Here is a 17,566-nt window from a genome sequence, read left to right as displayed (position 1 = left end):
GGGGAGATCTGGGAGAGGTCACTGCGATTTGTTAGCCGCTGTTCTCTTAATGCGAGACACCATTTAATACAGTTTAAAATTATTCACAGGTTGCATTACAAAAAGGAGAAACTGAGTAAAATCTATCAGGATCTGTCACCCATCTGTGATAAATGCAAATATACTGACGCCAACTTGCTGCATAGTTTTGTCTTGTGTCCAAAGATACAGGGGTTCTGGTTGGAGATTTTTGCTTTTTTGACAAGGACTTTGAAGTTGCAATTGAGACCTGATCCTTTACTGATCCTTCTTGGTGTCTCGGGGGCCTCGGAAAACTTCTCAATTGATCAGTATCGATTACTTTCATATGCTCTTCTCTCTGCTAAAAAAAATATTCTGCAGTGTTGGAAGGGAGTGGAACTTCCATCCTTCAGCCAATGGATAAGTAGCCTAACAGATACCCTCCACTTGGAGAAAATCAGATATGTTCTAGTAGACAGGTTGGATGAATATGAGGAGATCTGGAGACCAATGATCACCTTCTTAGAAGGAAAATAAAATGCTTATTATATGTATTGTCTTGACGTGGACTGCTACTGGGCAGCGCACCCCTGGGTTGGGAGAGTGGGTGGGTGGGTTTGTAAATGGACTTGATTTTATATAGTGCTTTATCACCACACTGAAGCAGTCTCAAAGCGCTTTACATATCAGGTCATTCACCCATTCACTCTCACATTCACACACCAGTGGGACAGGACTGCCATGCAAGGCGCTAGTCGACCACTGGGAAGACCTTAGGGTTCAATGTCTTGCCCAAGGACACTTCGACACATAGTCAGGTACTGGGATCGAACCCCCAACCTCTCCATCAGAAGACGACCCACTACCACCTGAGCCACGGTCGCCCTTGTTTGTTTGTTTTTGTGTGACTTATCCTTGAACTTAATGGTAACTACATACTACATTTGTTGTTCTGTTTGTCTTTTTTGCTTGCTTTTGGTTATATTATAACTTGGAAAATTTAGGAAGTGCTGCATTGTTTGAGTTTTCATGTTTAGGCTTATTCTGTTCTGCTTCCTATTAAAAATATTAGAAACAACAAGACCACATGTTCATATGAGTTCTGATTGATTTTATATCATGTGACCAGGTTATAGTTTAGTTTTCACTGGAAATATAGATATATGATATACTTTTTGATAACATGTATTTTTAATAATTTGTCATAGTCTGGTTATTGTCACTTAAAATTATGTAGTCAACGAAAACTGTTGAACATTTTTAGTGGACAAAATTAGCACTGATTGGGAATGCAAACTAATGTATCTGTTCTCTGTGCATTTGGCCCAACCCTCATTGATTACAAACTGCATGAATCTGTGTTTCACTGGAAGTGGAGAGTCGTGCTTATCCCAGCCGACTGAGGGCACTGAAAAACACACGCTTAAAATGGCTTGGCCGTAAATCATAGGGCTAACAAACAGAAAATCACTGGCACTTAAACTTTAATGTTATAGTAATTTTATTAACTCCAATTAACCTAACTGCATGCGGGACTCCAAAGAACATGAAGAAAATGCATATACACCCCGATAGAAATGGAACAGAGCAGATCTCAAACGCAGTCTGGCTCTCGCTGAGAGGCAGCATCATTAATCTCTGTTCCACTGAGCAGCTCAACTTTAAAAAAAAAAATCAATCTTTTTGATCAATACAACCTGGAAACCTAATACAATTTTAAACCACTTAAAATGTAACATCTATTAATATTTCTAATTGGACTTTTGTCAAAAAATCTTAGTAACTTGTTGAAGAAGGGGAATAAAAAGTGCTGATGGTGTGAGGAAATTGCCCACTGTTGGTGAGAAGGGGGGGGGGGCTGTTTGATGAACTGTGTGCGTGTGTGTGTGTGTGTGTGTGTGTGTGTGTGTGTGTGTGTGTGTGTGTGTGTGTGTGTGTGTGTGTGTGTGTGTGTGTGTGTGTGTGTGTGTGTGTGTGTGTGTGTGTGTGTGTGTGTGTGTGTGTGTGTGTGTGTGTGTGTGTGTGTGTGTGTGTGTGTGTGTGAGATTCCCCCACCTGGCAACTCAACTGTCAATGTATTTGGCCAGATACCACAGCACACCTTACCTGGTTTAGTAAAGTCCATGAACATCATTTATCAACTGTTTGTATGCTCAGATCAGTGCGTACGACCATATTGACGCAAGTTTCGGTATTTATCAATTTTGACGTGAGCGTACGCTACGACCAGTCAGGTCTGAGCTCGTGTATGAAAATGTGTGTGTGTGGAGATGTGGTGTGTGCAGCGCAGCAAAATCTGACTGATTCTGAAAACAATTAAAACGAAATGAATAAAATAAATTTCAAAAATGAAAAGTTTCTTTTCCTGCCCGTGTTTGTTTGATCTCAGTGGGCGAAGCCTGTTTATGACGATCAAATTCAGCTGTTTATCAGCGTCATCATTCGTACGCTGGGATTAGTCAGATCCGGATGTTTCATAAATCACATGTTTGTCCTGCCGTATGAGCAGATCTGCACCCGTTTTCACACAACAATGATAAAAGAGGACCCATGTGTTTACAATGAGAGCTGTGAAACCTTTGTCAAACACTGAAGTTTCTTTTATTAATTTATTGGAGGTAGGCAATTTGATTTTACTTCATGAATATTACTGTATAGTTGGCTTGTTCTACACAGTTTTTAATTGTATTTAATATCTTATCACATACTTTTGTTGTTGTCCCATAGCTGGAGGAACAGCTGAGCCGTTTGCAGAGAGAGAAAAACGACCTTCAGTCCAGGATGGAGGAAGACCAGGAGGACCTCAATGAGCTAATGAAGAAGCATAAGGCTGCTGTCTCACAGGTTTACCTTTTTTTGTTATTTTTGTTCAGTACTGTATGTGCACCTAAGTGGAGCGCTTCCCTTCCTGCTCACTGGCAGGTTTTGTAGAAAGGTTTGTGTTGCCAGCACTGATTCATACGTATTTATGGAGCTCTGCTGAGCATCAAGTGGAGCTGAAGGAAGAGTTAAAGCATGTGCTTTGCATCAACTGGCCTCAAACGAGTCTTCCTCTCCTTCTCAATGGAGGCTCAACCTGCCAATAGTGGAATCTACTATGAAGAAAAGCCATTGTCTAAGTTAATGCACATTCAATCACATTACAATGAGATTCATTGATAATCTTTCTCAGGTGTCTGAATGGGCTTTGAACAGAGATCCTTAAAGGTGCAGTGTCACTGCGTCTTATGGAGGAGTCAATCAAGATTCAACTGTATACTTGTGTATGGTGTCTTCGTTCTTTCAGCGTTTCTGTGTTTCACGCTTTAGAAGAATTTCCCCTGATTTTATCCTTTCAGTCAGCCCAGAACCTGGCTCAAATCAGCGACCTACAAGCCCAGCTGGAGGATGCCCTGAAAGAGAAGCAGGACATTCAAGAGAAGGTGAACTTTTTGCTCAGCATGCCACATATCAACAAAGGATGGTAGTGTAAATTAAGCTTATTTTATTAGGTTCCTAGCGTGAAATGCAATTCTTCTTATATCGCAACTATCAGGTTTTTTTAGTTAGTGAAATGAAAAGTCAAAAGAAGTCTTTTGACTCATGTTCAGCCTGCACTTCACAAATAAATGACTTATGGTTGTTCTGCAAAAGAAACTAAACAGCACCAACAAAAGTTTCAGGTTGCAATAAGGTAACAAAGAATGGTGTGAGTGTGATGTTAGAAAATTGTATTTTCAACTCCACATTGTATGAGGCATTCAAATACAAATATTAATCTATTAATTTAGGCATCTGCACAGTATATGCCTTCTCCAAATTTAGACTTTATTCTAAATTGTTTTAATTTAATAATTAAAAAACAATGCAAGATACTTTACATGACCATGTACATGTTGTTTTTTTTTTATATTAGCTGCAAGCTGTTCAGAGCCAGCTGGATTTCCAGGAGCAGTCCATGGTAGAGAAATCCCTCGTTAGCCGACAGGAGGCAAAGATCCGTGAACTGGAGAGCAAGCTAGAGTTTGAGAGGACGCAGGTCAAACGCCTAGAGGTGAGAGCTTGGTGCAGTGGTCAGAGTCTAGAAGATTGATTGCTTTCAGGGGGCTTTCCTTTTCAGTCAGAAGTTTTTCACCTCTCACTCCTCGGCTTCATCCTCCAGCTTTTTATTTTCACTTAATGTCAACTGGTATCTTCTCCTTCCATGTTCCTTTATCAATGTCTTCTTTTTTAACAACACAACACCAGCTTTGAATGAAATAAACCATCTGAAGCCACTGAGTAGGGAATGAGATTCATCTGTTACCCTTTAAAAGAATGAGCATCTGCCCTTAAATTGTCCTTTACTTTGACTGCAAATGCTACCGTCAAGTCTTTCTGTTTCGCTCTTATTAGTTGTTTGTATTAACCTGACCTTTCAGAAATACACCTAATTTGAAATGAATATGTTTGTATGACCTGTACAACACAACTTAATAAATGCCCAGTGTAAATATGTACCACTACATTACAGTGTCAGAAGGGGACAGAAAAGATTGGGATTCAGTTATTTGAAAAAAGACTTTTAACTTTTCCCCTTAAAAGCTTTTTTACACAGAACCTTGCATCAACCTTTAATAAAATGTCTTGATTGATGACAAATGTTGTTTAATCAGGAAGACTCTATTGTACTGACTGAACACGTCAATTATAAGTGGAAAATTAGGCTATTTTGTCAAAGCTTTACATATAGTTTTACAATCTATACACTAATCCATTATTTAGGGCTTTTTGCCTGTAAAATGTTTAACATGAAGTGTTTCAACTATTTGAGCAAAGGTGGGTTTTCTGAACATAGGAAATCTATGTGAGCTCCAAACCAAGTTGCCACAAAACCAACGCTATATCAAAGGATCATATTTACAACTGTTTTTAATGCTAAGTTTAATATTAAAGTACTAATTATCTTTTAGGTTTTGATCACTATTCAAACAGTGTTTCAGGTTATATCAAAACACATTTTGGTTAATTAATTTCTGATATTTGTTTCATGACTTTTCTTGTCAGCATTTTGCATTGCATGTTATTGTATAAACTATTTTTGCTAGTATTTCATTCCAGACAACATATATAGAGGCACAAACACATACACATCACTATTTATGAAGCGACGACGCCTCTGTGTTTACACCATCTTTTTTGTTTGACAAATTAAAACTTTTCTAATGATGCAATGGGAAGGTGGATTCACTTCTAAAGAAAAAGCCAAGATTGTCACCAATATTTAATAAAATGTATTTAGGCCGTATTTGGGATGAAATAGGTAAACTGTGTGTGATTTACTGTAGCTATGCTAGCAATCACAGGGTAAATAAGAAAACAAAAAAAAGTCTGACTGCCCTTTATGTCTTGTTGTTTATTTTATACAGACCCTTGTAGCTCGTCTGAAGGAGAACCTGGAGAAGCTGACAGAGGAGAGAGACCAGCGCAGCAGCAGCGAGAACCGAGAGAAAGAACTAAACAAGCGTCTCCACAGACAGATGCGAGACATCAAGGAAGAGATGGGCGAGCTCGCCAAAAAAGAATCTGAAGCCAGCCGCAAGAAACATGAGCTGGTAAGAATGTGACAGGCTCTGTTAAGATTTATTTATTTTAACCTTTATTTAACCAGTCAATGACAGATCAAGAACACAGTTCTTATTTACAACTGTGGTCTGGCTAAAGGCATGGCCTTCTGAAGGAATAAAAGTAATAAAGCAGTGCTGTGGTGGTCAACCTTTTGTTCCATAGAGCCTAGAGCTTCAATATGTCTCCTATCTTCTCACCAGGAAATGGACATTGAGAGTTTGGAGGCAGCGAATCAGAGCTTACAGGCAGATCTTAAGTTGGCTTTTAAGAGGATCGGTGACCTCCAGGCAGCCATTGAGGATGAAATGGAGAGCGACGACAATGAAGACCTTATTAACAGGTGTGGGGATACCGCAAGTCCAAAAATAACACAAATTCAATGAAACCTTGTAGTGTTTACAGGGGCTTGCAGTATTTTAATTCCTTGCTTGTTTCTGAATCTTTAGCACCTTCATTTGTTATTTGAAATTTAAAAAAGGATATTCACAGTGTTTGAAGTTTGAAGTTCCAACAAGTTTCCAATAACTTGCAATTTAATTTAAGTTTATAACTGAAATTGTCATTTTTGTGCCAAAATCTCAAGGTCTTGCAGATAATGTTTGAGGTTCCATTCAGTTCACAACCAAGACCTTACCATAACTCTCAAGGTGGAAGTGCTTTGTTTTCTTACACATTTTTTTTTAATTTGAATGGTTTTAGTTATTTATTTTTCTTCCCTTTTTTCATGTGTGGTTTGTTTCTGGCTGTAATGAACTTGTTAAGTTGACATGACTACCCAACACACACTGGAATTACAGTTTCAGAGTGTGTAGAATGAGACGACCCATTTTCCTTTATCAGTTTCATGGTGGTTACATTTCACCAGTTTGAATGATCCCAGTAGCAAAAGCCCAATCCTGTTCTCTATAACTGTGGTTCTCAAACTACGGTCCAAAGACCCACGAGCCATAACTTGGGAGTCTGAAATAAATGTAAATATTATTACAAACCACTGCACCAATAAAACAAACATACTTTATATGTAAAGTATGTGATACTAGACATGACACTGCTGTATCACTGTGCAGTGCCATGGCTATAAAATAAATGTGCACATATTTTGTTTATTGGTAATACATTAAACACATTTTTTGTTATATACATTTCCACTACAGGTACCTTTTAAGTTAATTTCTACTACGATGATCTTAAATAGTTGAAAAGTTTAAAGAATAGTTCATCCCTATAGCGTCTAGTGGTACAAATGGCATTATATTGTGTTGTTTAAAGACATTCTCCACTTTAACGGGTCCCTGGATCTAAAAAGTTTGAGAACTTAGAAAACATACTTGTATTTCAGTGTTTCCAAAGCTCCCTCAACAAACATCATCATCATTTAGGGTTTCTGTTTTGTTTTGACATTATTGTTTTTTGTTTGTCTCTGACTCTTCTTTTCCTCACTTTTTTCTCATCATCACGAGCAGTTTACAAGACATGGTGACAAAGTATCAGAAAAGAAAGAACCGAACGTGAGGACCTGGTTCACCTGTGGGGTGTTTTTTACCTCTGGAAATGATGCAGCATTCCACAGCCTCTCAACATTTACACAATATGCTGACACAGATGCAGCATGAACGTCCCTGGGTTCAGTTTCTGTTCATTAATCCATCAAATCTGTCTGAAATGTTAGAGGAGACTAGATCAATTTTGATTCAACCAAAGCACTGTCTGTGGGTCCAATAATATTCAGTAGATCAAACAGACAAACAGGCTTCATGAGGAGAAGCACTAACATTAATTCAAGTAGGAGTATTTTCCCTTGTGTTTGTAAAGGCTGAGGAATAATGCACCATTACTAGTGCCCAGAGGTTCACTTTTCACCCCTGTTTATTTCATTGCATGCCCTTATTCAGTGAACTGCATGAAAACCACTGATGTTCAATTAATCCTAGCATGGCACAGAGCTATTCCTGCTCAAAAGAAAAACCAACACTGCTACCTTTGCTTGTTCTATTCCGAATCAGTTTGCACTACAGACAACAGTTATTGTGAGGAATTTTGTCTACAGTTTTTAGATACAATGAAAGAGACTTTGATCTGTCGGGAGACTCCAAAATAAATACATAAAAAGGTGTGTACTTAAAGAGATTCTGGTAGAGTAACGCTGTGACTGCAAACTCAGTCAAATGAAGGTGATAAAATTATCAGCTGTTCTCCGTCCATTTTGCACAAATCTGGGACTGAACCAGTGTAAGCTATACTCATTCCATACCAGCCTGTCATTGCCCGATCTCAGAAGCTAAGCAGGTCTGGGCCTGGTTAGTAGGTGGATGGGAGACCACTGAGAATTCCAGGTGCCACAGTGGGGTGGCAGTCACCCCAGTGGTATCTGTCATTGTGTCCTTGGGTAAGGCACTTTATCCACATTGCCTAGTATGAATGTAGTGTGTGAGTGAGTGTTATTGGTGGTCGGAGGGGCCGATGGCGCACTTTGGCAGCCTCGCTTCCGTCAGTCTGCCCCAGGGCAGCTGTGGCTAAAATCAGCTTACCACCAATAAGTGTGGAATGAAAGAATGATCCCTTAATTCTGTAAAGCGACTTTGAGTGTCCAAAAAAGCGCTATATAAAATTGATGCATTATTATTATTATCTAGCCATTAAAGTATCCTCGAGTTAAAAAAACTTTAAGTTGGTTCCAACAGAGAACAACAAAAAATAGAGGAAAAATTAGAATAGCTCTGCTTTGTCATTGTGAAGGAGTGAATGTATCTTATAATGTAATCTGCATTAGAACCATTCAAATGGTGTCAAAATAACAAAAAGTTAAGTCCTGATACTGAGATGTAGCACATTACTCACAGCTTTGTAAAAGATGTGATTGAGATGCTTCTGGCTTAGTTTTTACTGTTTTTCTTTTTAAACCAGGTGGCTAGAGACTTCATAAGTTAGATATTAAAAAGTCTGTTTATGAACAAAAAAGCTCAATGAAAGCTTTGCAAATCAGGATTCTCTACGTTCCCATTGAGGCCAATATCAAATAGTCTGCTTTTCAACAAATATGTTAAAAGAACAGCAGCAGAATGTCACTGGTAGTGAAGACCTCAAGCTTCAGCAAGGCATTACTAATGGCATAGCATAAGATGCATTATTTGCTGTTTCAATCAAGAAGGTTTTAAAAGTTAAAGCGTCTTTTATATTGGCTGAAAGTTTTTAATTTAAGAACTTATAGACTCTTACATCTGAAGGTACAATTTAGTTCATTGTCACAGAATTTGAGGTAATGTCCATAAAAAGGTTGCATGGTTGATATGTCACACGTATGACAGTGTGAATTAAAAAAAGACTTTAAAAATTCCAAGAAGCCTTTTAAGGCTTCTTGGAAGCCTTAAAATTTTATTTATTTATTTATTTAATTTAAAAACTTAACACATTCACATGAGCTATCAGTGATGGACTCCCCTTTAACAGGAAAAAAAAACCTTAGTATTTGTTCAGTGTGGCAGAACCAAACAGTCAGCAGCTGCATGTACAGCTGCATATCAGAATATCAGATCATCTGGTTCAAATCAATAAACGGTCCGAGAGGCTGCACCAACAATATAAAGTCACCACACAAAGTGGGCTTCAAACAAAGGTTGTCTGATTGAAACTGATCCTTTCCTGTCAATAATCACATATAATCAGTGACTCAGAGAGAGCAACTGTATTTTAGGGAAAACTCCGTTGGCTTCCCCACACACGTGGATGCTTTCAGAAAGCGCCTAAAAACATCTTTGTTTCGGTAAACATTCTGGTCCAATCTGACCCAACGTTGTTTGATTGTATTTTATACTATTTATTTGATTTGCATGATTTTTTTTATTTTATTGATTTTTACTACTATGAAGCACTTTGTGACTACTGTCTGTGAAAAGCTCTATACAAATAGTTTATTGATTTGTATACTTACTTCAATGTCCTACGTTAGTTTAAAAGGCTTCTACGCTTAATTGAATAGCAGAAGTCTATGTTCTGCTTTGTCTCCGTTACCAAATTTGTAAATGAAAGAGGGTTTATCTTGTATAAAATAGCCCTTTTTGGTAGATGATGTTGTTCATAACTTCAGTGTACAACTGCCTGCTGGCTAAATGTCTTCTTCTGCCTGTTGGAAGGTTTAAATGAACAGAATGTGTGCACTAGCACCACCCCACTGTGTGATGAGAAGCTGAAATGTTGCAAAGAGTTAATTAGGGCTATATGGGATTTCTGTGGTGGTCTAAGGCATTTATGCAGTCATGCAGCCCTCGTGACCCAAGAGTGCAAGAAAGATGTGCTTATATGTCTTGGCCGTGGCCCAAGACACACTGCTTTAGCAGACAAAAGGTCATGATAATAATGATAAAGTGTATTAGTAATGGCATGTTCCTCACTTGGAAAAATATGTTTACTACACTTTGTTAACCGACATGATGATGAATATATGTACCGTTTAATGTGATAAATGTGGAAACTACACTGGTGGCGATGTTGGCGTAGCGGTTGAGGAAGTTCAAATCCAACCTGGTCCATCACTGTGGGGCATTGAGTAAAGTCCTTTAACCCTAACTACTCATGTTGTGTTTGGATGAAAGTGTCTGCTAATGAAATTGTAATTTTGTAATCTATAACAGAATAAGCTATGAAGGTTTATTTTACATGCAGCTGTTCAACAGTATATATAACAACTGCAATACATCTTCCACATGTTTTACAGCTGTCTGTGCAGTTTTTGTATTTTCAAACCTTTGTCAATCATTTAAAAAACAGGATAAAAATGGCAAATAGGAATCCTGGAAATGAATTTCTGTTTCAGAATGTTTGTATTACACATATTTCAGCCAGTAAATGCTGTCTTCCTCTGAGACAAAGAAACTCCAAACCAGTGAGAGGTCCAAAATGTTTAGGTTAGCATGTAGCGGCACTGGCTGAGTAAGGTCCGATGCGTTATCAGTTTGCTTGTGAGGACACTGTGAAGAAGCCCACGGATGTGAGTTTTCTATCGTTGCAGTGCAGCCGTGCCCCTTCAGGACTAGCTGCACTGGTCTGTGGAGTGCTTGCCAAAACTGTTGATTGGTCTGTTATTCCAACAGGATACCCCATCAAATCCTCCGATTATATATTGGTGGAGGCATATTCTGAAAAACCAATGCCAGCTTTAAAATGCATCATTCTGTGTTTTTTCCCAGAGCACTCTCTTTGCAACCTCATTACGAGTGTAGTGCCAGTGATACCAACCAAGGTCAATGTATTCCATAAATGCTAGCTACACACTCTCCTTTCATATACTGGTCTCTATTTGAAACATCTGAATCAAAATGCAGAAGGCCGTCTATCTGAATGTAATAAAGCTTTGAGAGAGGAAAGGGGAAGTAGGTGTTTCTCTCAGTGAGATGGAAGGCTGTGTGAAACAGAAGCAGTGATGGAGAGCCACCCTCTGATGTCTCTGTAGAGCCATTTGGCTGTAACAACTTCATTTTTCAGCACCATACGAGAATTGGGCTCTGACAACTCCTAATGAATGCCCTGCTCATTTATCTGTGTCAAATTTTATGACATTGTTCACTTTTCATTCTGGGACTCACACTGGTTTATGAATGGGTAATGACAATTAGGAGGGAAAACAGTGCTGTGCCCAGCTGTGTATTAAATCATTCTGTCAAGAAATGAAGTGATGTGTGTGTGTGTGTGTGTGTGTGTGTGTGTGTGTGCGTGTGTGTGTGTGTGTGTGTGTGTGTGTGTGTGTGTGTGTGTGTGTGTGTGTGTGTGTGTGTGTGTGTGTGTGTGTGTGTGTGTGTGTGTGTGTGTGTGTGTGTGTGTGTGTGTGTGTGTGTGTGTGTGTGTGTGTGTGTGTCACTCAACTCCCAATACGATTCGATTCACGATACTGGGTTCACGATACGATTCTCACGATTTATTTTACAAAATGGGACTGTTGACAAATAATGATTGAAAAATATTCCTTTATTTTTTTAGGAAAAAAACTAGAAAATACTGTACTATTTTCCTTTTATTTTTCATTGTCAAAAGAATTCCTTGATAAACTATTCAGAACAATGCAATTTAACTAAAAATAAAAATAAATCTAAATCTAAATAAATAAAGCAATAATACAAATGAAGAAGAAGCCTATTAATTTAAATTCTGGTTCTATAGTAAACAATGCAAAACTGCATAATAGTTCTTTTTCTTTTTAAAAGTGAAACTGAAAATGTATTTTGTGCCTTAACAATTGGGCTTTAAAAAAGAAACTGTCTGCATTGTTTTTACGTCAGATATTTGTTTGGACCAGCAGAGGGCGCTGGTAACCCAGTGGTCGGTTGGCATGCAGCTAATCTGTGCAGTGAAGAAGAGATGCTATGCTAGCAGACAGAGCTAATAGAAAAACGTGACTTTTACAGATATTCACGTAATATTACAGATATTCTTTCGGTGCTAAAGGGGTAAGGAATCATTTATTAACATCTTTAAGAGTATAAGGCGGCCAGGAAGAAAGTAGTAGCAGATTCCGCCCGCCGCCTACACTTCTGCTGTTTAAAAAAAGTACTGCGATTCAATTTTCAGAAAATCGATATCAACCGTGATACCTATGAATCGATTTTTAACTGCCTTACGATTAATCGTTACATCCCTATTAGAGATAGTCTTAAGTACCTCAATGACATGGCATGGACGGTGTAGACGATAGTTTATGCTTGTTGTTGTTCAACATGCAGGATCTCCATCCCTGCTGTGACACCTCAGTTTGCTTCGTTACAATATGAAAGTACTACGACACTCTTAAAGGCACAGGAACCCTCTGCCTGCTCCGGCTTTGATGGTGTAAATAACTTTTAGAATGTGCACCAAACTTTACAAAACTGTTCTGTAAATTCCCACAATATTCCATCCAACATATATTATTGTGTTTTCCTTTACCTGAATGTTGCAAAACTAAATGCTACGCACCGGTTATACTTTTGATTAAAATTACACTCTAAGTAAAGTAATGGTTTATGGTTTGTAGTGTGATATCCATATGTGTTACAAAAACTGAATTTGTTTATGGTGGCTGATGCTTCCACACTAACACCTCTTCCCTTTTCCTTAACCTTTGGTCCGCAACCTCCCTAGAACTGAAGAAAGCACCAATACTTGCTTCAGATTTATATTTCTGTCCCCTTGCTCACTCACTGAATGAAGTGTCTGCTTGCTGTGTTGATGACCTATGGTGGCTTCTCCTTTGCTTCTTCTCACTTGTTTTCCCTGTCTCTGGCTCCTCAGTCAAGGGGATTCAGACACAGACTCTGAGGTGGAGGATCGTGTCGATGGGGTAAAGTCTTGGTTGTCCAAAAGTAAAGGTTCTGCAAAGAACTTTTCAGATGATGGCAGCCTCAAAAGTTACAGGTCAGTATCATGATGACACCTTTTGTAATTACTTTAGCAATAAAAAATTAACTATTACAGAGAAGTTTACTGAAAGGAGCTTACTGCTGTTGCCTAAACTTGGTTTTACTGCCAGAATGTGTCTTCAGACTGACAGTTTATCTAGAACCCTGCCATCAATCGGTTACCATTGGTATGTAAATTGGACTTGTTATTCTCCCACTGTGGTTCAAACTCGTTTATTTTTCATGTTTTAAAGTAATATTTAAAGAAAAGTCAAAACTGTTCTACATAAAACTGCAAAAGAAATTGTGGAGTGGAAAAGCTTGCTTTTAACTCCAAAATCTGACTCAACCATTTTGTCATGTGCCTCAATAAGTTCGGGTTATATACCGTATTTCCGGTGATATAGTCCACACCGCTGTATTGGCTGCTTTCCAAGAAATGTAGAATATTCCTGCAAAAATCTATGTAGGCTGCTATTCCACTTCAGATTAAGAGATTCACGTGTATTCTGATGAGTTTCTGTCTAGACATGAACTCACCACACATTTCTGTATATTATTCTGTATACAGTTTTTATGGTCAGTTTTTACTGTAAACAGGCTGCTGCTCAGATGCTCCGCTCTCTCTACCATCCTCAGAGTCCGGAGCCACGATCGCTCCTGAACAAACTAAATATGGTGATTTGGCAACTTTATGCGGTTTAGTATTACCTACTTTAACAAACTAGCTGAGATATCTTACATTTTAAACCTTATTGTAGCTTTTATTTACCTCCTCCCTGCAGTAAATTTTATTTGAATGTAAGTTTAATCATCCCGCTGCAGGGATGATGGTACTACACAGTTCTGCCTCAAACTGTGCTAACTTGCTGAAAGATCCACACAAAGCGTCCTACAGTATTGCCCGCATCCTCAAGTTTAATTTTAAAAAAATAGCGACCTATATGCCGGAAAATATGGTATACTGTAGAACAGGAAAGATAAATAACATAAATGTTTATTCAATTAAACTATAATTATATCGACAACACAGTCATCTAAGCACTTATATAAATTCAAAAATGTTTTGCAGCAGCCTAATCCTATAGCAGCAAAAAAAGAAAAAATCTGGATTACCTGAGCCAGCCCTAACTAAACCTTCCTCAAATGGAAAAACCTACACCTTAGTTTTGAAAACAGTTTGCTGAATGCTGAGGTTAAAAGTTAACCTTTTGCCCCTTATTCTACTCTTTTTGAAGCAGGATAATAAAATTACAACCCATCCTGGAGGCTTTTCTGTTTTTTAAACATGCTTGGCTTTGATTTCCTTTGTGGAAATAAGTGGGTGGCTTTGGTTCTTTCAATGTGTTATTTATTTCTGTTTTTAAATTAACTTTCATGTTTCATTCTTTTTTTTTTTTCTTTTTCATTTACCTTCATCTGACCGTCTTGTATTTCTTCTCCCTTTGTTCTAATTCCCTTTCCTTCCAATGTTCCTTCTTGTAGATGTGCAATAAATGTAGATGCAGATGAAGTGAAAGAGTGGAAAGAGGGTAAGGAATGTATCGAGGGCAAAGAGGTTGAAAAAAACAGGCCAGTGTCGGTGATGAGCTCACTAAGCTACAGAAAAAGATCCAACCTGGATTCTACTGAAGGCAAAGGAGACGTTCTTCTTAATGTCCTCAAAGAGAATACAGAGCCAGACTACACTCTGTCCTTCAATAAGGCCAAAACTAAAGGCTCAGATTACAGGGGTGGCACATACTCCTCAATCTCTAGGAGAAAGTCCCAAGCAGGGGGTGACATAGATGGTAGGGAATCAGTTATCTCCCAATCCTATTCAGAGACCAACAGCAGAGCGCTGACAGACATAGACAGTCGCTGGCGGGACTTGGACAAAGAATCTAGTGTTTCACTCTCTGCTCAAAGTCGAGTCTCATCACGATGTGTACCAGGTCCTGAGAGTGATGCCAAGTCTACCATCAACTTAGGTCTATCAAGCCCACTTGGACGACATCCACCATCTTCACGCTTTGATAATGGCACTGGTAGGCGATCAATGTATGGCAGCAGTCCAAGTAGCCCCTGCTTCAGCAGGCGTTCTGGAGGTCGCAGCCCAGGAAGCGTCAGCCAAGCTGATTCTCGCATGTCACTGGCTCGCAGCTGCAGACTCAGCGAGTTTGACGTAGATATGGATGATAGCCACAGTGTGGCCTTCACGGAGAGGTCCGCTTATAGTCCTCATTCATCCACAGGCCGCAGCGTCTCCATGCCACCCCCACAAGCCAGGGAGGCTTTTGAGAAAGACTTTGAGAATAGCTTTGATATCAAGCCAGTCAGTCATCGCAATTACTTGGACCCTGACCTAGAAAAAGCCATCAATGAAGTGCTAAGCTTTAAACCTATCAAATTTAAGCGCACAAGCTTGGAAGACTCTGATGAGAAGGTAGAACAAACAAGAACTAATGAAGATGACAACAGGAGTGTAAGAAATGGAAACAGTGCTCGAAGTTCCAGCAGTCTCAGACGCTCTGCATCTGCTGTGGACTGTGTGAGACCATCTCGCAGTGGCAGCAGCTGCAGCAGTCGCCATTACAGCAAGAGTAAAGGCAAGAGTAAGAAAAAGAAAAGTAGTAACCAATCAGAGTCGGACAGCTCAGGTGACAATCGCCGCCACAGAAGCAGCTCCAGAAAGAGAAATGAAAAGAAAAAGGAGAAAAGAAAATCCAACAAAAAATCTAAGAAGAAGGAGGATATTTCGTCTTCGTCCTCATCCTCATCAGACTCTGAGTCAGATTCTGATTCAGAGTCTAGCTCTGGTGCATCTACCATTTCTTACCGAAGTTCCAGCAGTGTAAAGAAGGCCCCAACTCAAAGGGCCCTCAGCCCTGACCAAGAGGATGAAACTGGACCACCAGGAGATGGCCAACCACTAAGCAAGAAGGATGAGAAGAAGAGAAAGAAGAAGGTGGACAGCCTCATGATGAAGTACTTGTATCGACGGGAAAGTGACTAAGGGCAGCAGTAGGTGATTGCCTGTAAAGACGTACAGTGCGTACGGAAAGTATTCACACCGCTTCGCTTTTCCCACATTTCATCATGTTACAGCCTTATTCCAAAAGGGATTCAATTCATTCAATTCCACACAATACCCCATAATGACATCAAAAACATTTTTTTTGAATGTTTGCAAATTTATTAGAAATAAAGAATGAAAATATAACATGTACATAAGTATTCACAGTCTTTGCTCAGTACTTTGTTGTGGCACCTTAAACAGCAATTACGGCCTCAAGTCTTTTGGAATATGAAGCCACAAGCTTTGCACATCTATCTGTGGCCACTTTGGCCCATTCCTCTTTACAGAACCTCTCGAACTCCATTAGGTTGGATGGGGAGCGTTGGTGCACAGCCATTTTCAGATCCCTCCAGAGATGTTCAATCGGATTCAAGTCTGGGCACTGGCTGGGCCACTCTAGGACATTCACAGAGTTGTCCTGAAGCCACTCCTTCGGTATCTTGGCTGTGTGCTTAGGGTCGTTTTCCTGTTGAACGATAAACCGTCGCCCCAGTCTGAGGTCAAGAGCGCTCTGGACCAGGTTTCTATACATTACTGCATTCATTTTTCCCTCAATCTTGACTAGTCTACCGGTTCCTGCTGCTGAAAAACATCCCTACAGCATGATGCTGCCACCACCATGCTTCACTGTAGGGATGGTATTGGCCAGGTGATGAGTGGTGCCTGGTGTGCTCAAACATAAAGCTTGGCATTCACGCCAAAGAGTTCAATCTTTGTCTCATCAGACCAGAGAATTTTGTTTCTCATGGTCTGAGAGTCTTTCAGGTGCCTTTTGGCAAACTCCAGGCGTCTGGCCACACTACCATACAGGCCTGATTGGTGGAGTTCTGCAGCGATGGTCATCCTGCTGGAAGGTTCTCCTCCCTCCACAGAGGGTTGTTAGTCACCTCCCTCACTAAAGCCCTTCTTCCACGATCGCTTAGTTTAGAGGGACGGCCAGCTCTAGGGACAGTCATTGTGGTTCCAAACTTCTTCCATTTATGGATGATGGAGGCCACTGTGCTCATTGGGACCTTTTAAAGCAGCAGAAATGTTTCTGTACACTTCCCTAGACCTGTGCCTTGAGACAATCCTGTCTCGGAGGTCTACAGACAATTCCTTCGATTTCATGCTTGTTTTGTGGTCTGACATACACTGTTAACTGTAGGACCTTCTATAGACAGGTGTGTCTTTCCAAATCATGTCCAATCAACTGAATTTACCACAAGTGGACTCCAATGTAGAAACATCTCAAGGATGATCAGTGGAAACAGAATGCACCTCAGCTCAATTTTGAGCTTGATCTCAAAGGCTGTGAAAACTTATATACAAGTGATTTCTTCGGTTTTTTTTTATAACAAATTTACCAAAAATCTCAAACAAACGTTTTTAAGTTGTCATTATGGGGTATTATGTGTAAAATTTTGAGGAAAAAGTGAATTTAATCCATTTTTGAATAAGGCTGTAACATGATGAAATGTGGGAAAAGCAAAGCACTGTGAATACTTTCTGTATGCACTGTATTCTAAGCATGGTGTGACCTAATCAATTACCATGCCTTTCAAATGCATCACTTACA

At 39.4% G+C, this 17,566-nt stretch overlaps 1 protein-coding gene across 17 annotated transcripts in view; it reads left to right on the top strand.

Moving 5' to 3' along the window:
- myo18ab (myosin XVIIIA b) overlaps window positions 1-17,566 on the top strand; it is a 132,102-nt gene that overhangs the window by 111,046 nt on the left and 3,490 nt on the right. For 11 of the 17 annotated variants that reach the window (XM_028465700.1, XM_028465699.1, XM_028465698.1 and 8 more), the window contains 8 exons: window positions 2,728-2,844; window positions 3,339-3,422; window positions 3,896-4,033; window positions 5,388-5,573; window positions 5,787-5,926; window positions 7,050-7,094; window positions 12,844-12,966; window positions 14,436-15,953. In XM_028465700.1, coding sequence (XP_028321501.1) covers window positions 2,728-2,844; window positions 3,339-3,422; window positions 3,896-4,033; window positions 5,388-5,573; window positions 5,787-5,926; window positions 7,050-7,094; window positions 12,844-12,966; window positions 14,436-15,945 — 2,343 coding nt within the window. In that variant the 3' untranslated portion in view covers window positions 15,946-15,953. Of the gene's footprint in view, window positions 1-2,727; window positions 2,845-3,338; window positions 3,423-3,895; window positions 4,034-5,387; window positions 5,574-5,786; window positions 5,927-7,049; window positions 7,095-12,843; window positions 12,967-14,435; window positions 15,958-17,566 lie in introns of all 17 variants that reach the window. The other 6 variants (XM_028465704.1, XM_028465693.1, XM_028465688.1 and 3 more) reach the window with 5 other exon arrangements.

The sequence above is a fragment of the Gouania willdenowi genome, chromosome 13, assembly GCF_900634775.1.
Source record: "Gouania willdenowi chromosome 13, fGouWil2.1, whole genome shotgun sequence".
Taxonomy (NCBI): domain Eukaryota; kingdom Metazoa; phylum Chordata; class Actinopteri; order Blenniiformes; family Gobiesocidae; genus Gouania; species Gouania willdenowi.
The sequence above is the reverse complement of the archived record's forward strand: the minus strand, read 5'-3'. Positions and strand labels throughout refer to the sequence as shown.